The following is a 7,098-nucleotide window of genomic DNA, read 5'->3' as shown; positions in this document are numbered from 1 at the left end:
CAAGATCGACCAAGCAAGCTCAAGAGTCTTTATCAGCAGATACTGCAATTGGACGACAGCGTTCAAAAACTCGTGAATAAGAAAGCTGAGACTCTCCAAGACCCAGATATTTCTTTAAAACGCAAACTTGAAACAGAAAAATACTTTCAATATTTGAACGCAGAGTGGTTACCGTATATCCACGGAGAGACAAACATGTCAAGCCAGTAAAGCCAGTCAACTCTTCATGCCAATGGAGAGCGACCGCCTGCAAATATTGTGCATCAGATAGAACAAAACGTTGGAATTCCAGAGTTTAACCAAAACCATGATAGCACAAGCTATGCAACGACGAATACGGTTACACGAATCGTGCTGACAATCAACCAGGATACAGAGAACGTTTCGGATGCATCTTCAGTGAAACGTCGGGATGAAGAACGAATGAAGGAATTCAAAATTGAATTCGAAAGAAAGTTGCAAATCGAATGAGCACAATTTGATCGAAAGAGGTTGGAGATAGAAATGCAAATGAAAGAACTGGAGATGCAGCATCAGCTTCGGCAAAAGGAGCGAGACCTAGAGCGCCAATTGCAAAGAACAGCATTGGAGAAAGATGACTTACGTTCTCAATCGACTAAGGCGCGTGACAAGTCACCTTTCAATTGGACCCCAAAAAGGGAGAGATGTCTTGGAGTGGGCGAATTCGATGAACGACACGCAAGCACCAATTCAACCAAGAGCTCGTTTCGACGTCAGCCCTGAACGGAATAAGCATAGGCATTGCCCATGGTACTCAAACTCTCGTGAACGCTCATTAAGTGCTGAAGAGCGGGATATATCGCCGATAGCTGGAAGGCACTACAACAGTGGACATTCAAGCAGTAGTTTACCAAAATTGAGGTTGAAAAAATTTGACGGAAACCCCCGGGAGTGGCCTGAGTGGTCTAGCATGTTCATAGCAACAGTAGATAAACGCATGATTCCCGACTCAGAGAAAATGAGCCATTTGAAGACTCTGCTAACAGGCAAAGCAAATTCTGCAATCTCGGGAATGGGCTATTCTGGACAGTTTTATAGTGCTGCCTGGAACATCTTAGAAAGAAAATTTGGAAGACCGCATGTAATTATAAATGCGCAGCTCAAGAGCCTACAAAAAGCTAATCAAGTGAAACCTCATGATTCAACCAGCCTGATTAATTTTTCTGTTATTGTATCTAACTTCGTGAACGTGCTCAAAGAGTACAAACATATTGGTGATTTGCAATCAAGTTCGACATTGTACATGGCTGTTGATAAGCTACCTCAAGAAAAATGGTGTATCTACGTCGATGACAAAGACGAGGACTGGCCTGATCTAATCATGTTTGAAAAATGGCTATCACGAATGGCATTCGTGCATGAAGGGTTTTCATCGTTTAAAGGGGAACAGAAAGAAGAAGACCGACGCAACACAAATAGAGAAAAACGACTCTCAAAGACTTCGAACTTCAGTGAAAGTTCAAACCTGCAAGAAACCAAGCAGACGCAAAACAACCACTGTCCACTAGCGGATGGCACTCATAAAATATGGAACTGTCCAATATTTAAGAATGTGAATGTCACCGATCGCTATGCAGCAGTGAGAAAAGAACGCTTATGTTATGGATGTCTGGGGAAAGGGCATGCAATCAAAGATTGTAAAGTCCACGCGCGCGGAATAAAGGGATGTACCAAAAAGCACAACAGACTACTACACTCAGAAAACCAAATGGACGAGGGTAGTCACGCAGTTAACGTAAGCGCAGCAACAATCAAACAGAGTAACCAAGTTACTAGCTTTCTTCAAATAGTTCCGGTATCGGTTCAGAGTGGGGGTAACAGGTTGACTACCTACGTTTTCCTCGATAGTGGTTCAACAGTATCATTCATCGATCAAAGTGTTAAGGATCAACTACAAGCCAAAGGCACGGACGTTACCTTGAACATAGCTGGCACACATGGGACGCAAGATTTGAGGACAGAGAAGGTTCCTATCACAATAAAGGGACTACATTCAAAGGTGCATTCGATTGAAGCGTTTGCACGCCCATCAATCTCGTTGGGAAACACAACATATGACTACAAGGAACTGAAGAACAAATTCAGACACCTGAATGTTCTCACTAACAGAACATTCAACCTGATGGAAGTAGGCATCATAGTTGGACAGGATGCCTACAAAATTCAACGTCCATTGGACTATAAGATTGGAACACGAAGTGAGCCTTTTGCCGTCTCAACAGAATTAGTGTGGGTAGTCAGTGGTCCCATGACAGGCAAGAAAAGTCAAAATGTTTGTCATTTTGCCTTCACAGAAGATGTGAAAGTGGCAGAAAATATCTAATCATGGTGGGAAATAGAAACCTATGCTTCCAAAATAAATGTTGTAAGTCAATCAAAGAAATAGCAGCAAGCTCAGAAATTTCTAGAGAGCACGACAAAGTTTACAGTCGAGCGGTACGAAGTGGGCATGCTCTGGAGTGAACCAGAACCCATTCTCCCAAACAACTACGGCTCAGCCCTTGGTCAGCTCTACTCACTGGAACGAAGATTCCAACGGGATCTAAATTTAAAGGACTTGTATCAACAGTCAATTGATACAGATCTTGAAAAGGGATTTGTGAAGATCCTTGGATTTGTGAAGTCAAAGGCACTTTCGGAAAGGAATGGTATTTGCCACAACATCCAGTACTAAGCCCCAACAAACCGGGTAAAGTTCGCCGTGTTTGCAACGCTGCAGCAAAATACAAGGATGTATGCCTAAATGACAAGTTGTTAGCCGGACCCGATCTGCTACACCGGTTGATCGGAACAATATTCAGATTTCGAGAAGGACCAATTGCCTTAACCGCAGATATTTAATCAATGTTTTTTCAAGTGCATATTCCTGATCGGGATAAAAGCTGCTTGAGATTCCTGTGGCGACCAACAATGAACGAACCTGTGCAAATTTACGACTATCAGCGTCATGTTTTCGGAGCAAAGAGTTCACCAACATGTGCCAACTGCGCTCTGAAACGAGTAGCGATCAATAACGAGGACGAGTTCCCAATTGCAGCAAAAACAATCCAAAACAACTTCTACATGGACGATTTCATCAAGTCAGTCGAAACACCTGAAGAAGCAATCAAGGTTTTCAAACAACTGCAACCTCTTCTCTCAAAACATGGATTTGAACTGAAGAAGTGGATCACCAACAGCGACGTGGTAACCAACGCAATCCCAGAGGACTTAAGATCAATCAGCAAAACAAAGCAGGTTGAAGTAGAACCCAGCCAGGAAGGGTCATCGGTGCTTGGGCTTCTGTGGACGATTACCGATGATAGTCTACAGGTTTGTAGAGGTACAAGCAAAGAAGTTGAGACCCCAATCACCCAAAGGAAGATCTTATCTCTAGTTTCTTCAGTGTTTGATCCTCATGGACTTTTTGCACCATTCAGTGTCCATATGAGACGACTCTTGAAGAGCATCTGGACCAAAAATGGACAACATTGAGATAACTCAGTATAACCTAACGAAAAAGAAGAGTTTCTGAAGTGGAAGGCGCAGCTTCCAGAAGTAGCAGAAACCAGCATTGGTAGAAGATACTTCAGCACAGCCAAGGACAAATGGGAACTTCACGTGTTTGCCGACGCATATGAAGACACAATGTGCGATGTGGCATACCTACAATCAAAGCCCAAAGAATACTCAGCAGACTTAGCATTTGTAATCGGAAAGTGCCGAGTCGCACCGATGCGACACCTTTCCATACCACCCTTGGAACTACAAGCAGCAGTGATGGCGGTGTGACTTAAAGAACAGATAGTGAAGGAACACGAATCGAAGATTCACAGTTGTAACTTTTGGACAGACTCCACTACTGTTCTGCAATGGATTCATAGCTCCCACCGTAAGCAACAGGTGTTTGTTGCAAACAGAGTGGCTGAGATTTTGGATACAACTAATGTTTCACAGTGGAATCATGTGAGTGGCATTAACAATCCAGCTGACATCGGGACACGAGCGATCAATGTTGACGAACTTAAGAGAAGCGAAGGGCTCAGTGGGCCGGCCTGGTTGAAGCAACGAGAGAACGAATGGCCTGAACAGTTGAATTTAACATTTGCTTCAGACGAAGAAAACGACGAAATGGTCTTTTCAGCAAAGGTTGAAGAGAAGAAGCCGATGTTTCAGTGGGAACGAATTAGCAGTTTTAATCGACTAGAAAATACAATGGCATACGTACAGCGCGTATTTATAAAACACAAACCGGCAACAAAAACACTAAGTGTTGAAGAAAGAGAGGGTGCACAAGAAAACAAATGCATTAGATGTCGAAAGGGAAGAGCCCAAACAAAGGCACCAGTAATGGCAGATCTACCTGAAGAACGATTAGTCGCATCAACAGTATTTTCGAATGTGGGCGTAGACTATTTCGGACCATTCACAGTAAAGATTGGTCGAAGAAACGAAAAACGTTGGTGCTGTCTATTCACATGCCTTACTGTACGCGCGGTACATATAAAGATTGTACCAAAACTAAACACTGATAGTTGTCTGAACGCAATTATGAGATTCATTGCACGAAGAGGCAAACCGGTCAAAATGATTAGCGATAACGGGACAAACTTCGTTGGAGCTGAAAAAGAACTGGCAGAGTATATAGCAGCATGGAACAAGGTACGAATTGAAGAACATCTGATTCAACAAGGTATCAGATGGAAGTTCAACCCACCTGCAGCACCACACTTTGGAGTGTGGGAAAGACTGGTTAGGAGTTGCAAGAAGGCAATGTACGCAGTGCTGGGCAATCGATCAGTCACGGAGGATGTTCTGTCAACCACGATGTGTCTTATTGAACAGATGCTGAATGCTAGACCGCTGACACAAGTAAGATCTGATGCTACCGATTTAGAAGCTATTACTCCAAACCATTTCCTACTTGGCAACAAGAACCTTTGTTTACCGTATCTATCAGGTGCAGAGCAATTTGTTGATCATAGAAAGCTCTTCCGACAAACACATGCTTACGCAGACCTCATCTGGGACAGATTCCGTAAAGAGTACTTGCCAACGTTGAACAGTCGTAAGAAATGGCAGACCACAACGGACAGAAGTCTTCAGCAGGGTGATCTTGTGTGGTTAGTGGAAGACAGTGACAAAAGTGGTTATTACGATCTTGGCGGGAAAACAGAAACAAAACACTTTCTGTTGTCCTAGTCATTTGATAGTTATAGTTCTAGTTCTAGTTACAGTTTGTCACGTGAGAAAAAAAGAGAAAAGGGGGAAATAACAAAAGCAACACAAAGAACCCAACGTAGCAGCCGCAGAAAACAGCTTAAAGTATAACTCAGCCAAATATTGCAAAAACAAATTGTCTTGAGCAGTAAATAACGTGTTACTGTGTCTTGAACTAGAAATATTCCTGAGCAGTAAATTGTTACTATGTCTTGTATTCAAAATAATATTCTTGAGCAGTAAATTCTGTTACTGTGTCTTGTATGTACGAATTATTGGAGCTGAAATTCAATTGTTCAACCCCAACTTCTGGTATTCTCAACTTGTGAGTACAAACAGCAAAAGCCAACTTAGGTTTAAATTTAAATATTTTTGCACAAACAGGTCTTAGACATATATCTTTGTCTTCGATTTGTTTTTTCTATCGGATTGAACTGGTATACATAAAGAGATCCCGAATTGTGTGATCTGTAGCAATCCAGTTCAAATTGATAGTTGAAAAAACTAAGATTAGCCAATAATTACGAACAGAGTACTAAATGCAACGGTAAGTACAGCAGAGCGGATATACAGTTACAAAAGCAAACTGCATCAACGAAGTATCCGGACAGATTTTGTAACCACTCAGAACGAACTGGGCGGTGTAAAATTTTCTTTGTGAAACACAAGGAGAGCAGCCGTTACAGTTATGCAATTTGAAAATCAGTAGGGTTCTTTCTAATTTCCTTTGAGTAAGTTGTGAGGAAATCCAGAAAAAACCTAGAACTAAGGGTAAATAGTTGTGAAATTTTTGAGTAGGTGTCTCCATAGTACCTTAGTTAGCGTAGTCTGCGCTGTGTTGTTCCAAAATCCGTTTTTTCAAAAGCAACATTGAGTTCTATTATGAACTTTCAAGCAGTAGTAAAAGTTTGGAAAAGGAAGTTTTCTGAAAAGAATCAAACTTTTCACATTGTTTCAAATTTTTTGTAAAGATTTCATTTGTGAAGCTAAGATTTCAAGTGAAGTATCTCAATTTACGTGCCTAAAATTAAGCCCTATAGCATTTAGGTTTTTGAACAGCTGGCAAATCAGGACCAATTCTTTGAATTTTTCTTGAGTGAGTCATCCAGGACTTATCATCTTCCAAGTGTACTAATGTTTCAAAAAAGCTACCAAGTAGCAGATCCGGACGTGTTGAAAAGTAATTATATTCACTTCATTTTAAATGAAAATTTAAGACACACACGCTAGATATCTCAATCAATCCAGTTTCGGAATAATTTTTTATCAGGAAAAACCAACACAAATACATTGCTTCCATAACGCTTGACTTTGGATCTTCCCGTTTAGCTTTAGCTTTTTGAGCTTGCTCTGTTTCGAAATTGATTTCCTTGTTCGACTTTGGACCTTCAATTTTTTTCAAGGTGAACTTCTCTGTTTTGTTGTTCACTTATAATAGTTTGAAAGCACTTCCAGGTAACTTCTTTACAGCTTTTGACTAAGGATTTGCTCCAATCAGCTATTTATACTTCAGGAATAATCTAAAAGAAAACGTGTAACAAACTTTCAAAACATGCCTCATTTAAACCTGGTCAACGTGTCCAGGTCGAAACGTCCTTTGATCAGACCATCTTCCAGAGCAAACATTAGCACGATGCGCTCCATTACATGATCTGAAAAAGGCTTCGAGCGCATTTTGGTTTGGAGAAAGCTTTGGAATTTGTCTCATCAAGTCGCTTTGTCTTGAGACGGCCATATCCGAGGCAGATTTGAGTGCACTCTTGTCTGATCTGAAAAAAATTTAAGCGAGGGTCTGTTTAGAAACAATTATTAGGAGAGCAATTTTTCTTAAGTTTTCAACACGTTTTTCTTCACCAGGAGGCAACAATACAGCTGCCA

General features: G+C 41.2%; 1 protein-coding gene across 1 annotated transcript in view; it reads right to left on the bottom strand.

The window, feature by feature from the left end:
* Nucleotides 1-6,781: 6,781 nt before the first annotated feature.
* The window catches only part of LOC142350518 (uncharacterized), a 72,368-nt gene continuing 72,051 nt past the window's right edge, over nt 6,782-7,098 (bottom strand). Inside the window, exon 18 of the mRNA XM_075402368.1 lies at nt 6,782-6,989. Within this exon, the coding sequence (XP_075258483.1) occupies nt 6,782-6,989 (208 nt within the window). The remainder of the gene's footprint in view (nt 6,990-7,098) is intronic.

This window comes from Convolutriloba macropyga, chromosome 12, assembly GCF_964194025.1.
Source record: "Convolutriloba macropyga chromosome 12, txConMacr16.3, whole genome shotgun sequence".
In the NCBI taxonomy this organism is placed as follows: domain Eukaryota; kingdom Metazoa; phylum Xenacoelomorpha; order Acoela; family Convolutidae; genus Convolutriloba; species Convolutriloba macropyga.
The sequence above is the reverse complement of the archived record's forward strand: the minus strand, read 5'-3'. Positions and strand labels throughout refer to the sequence as shown.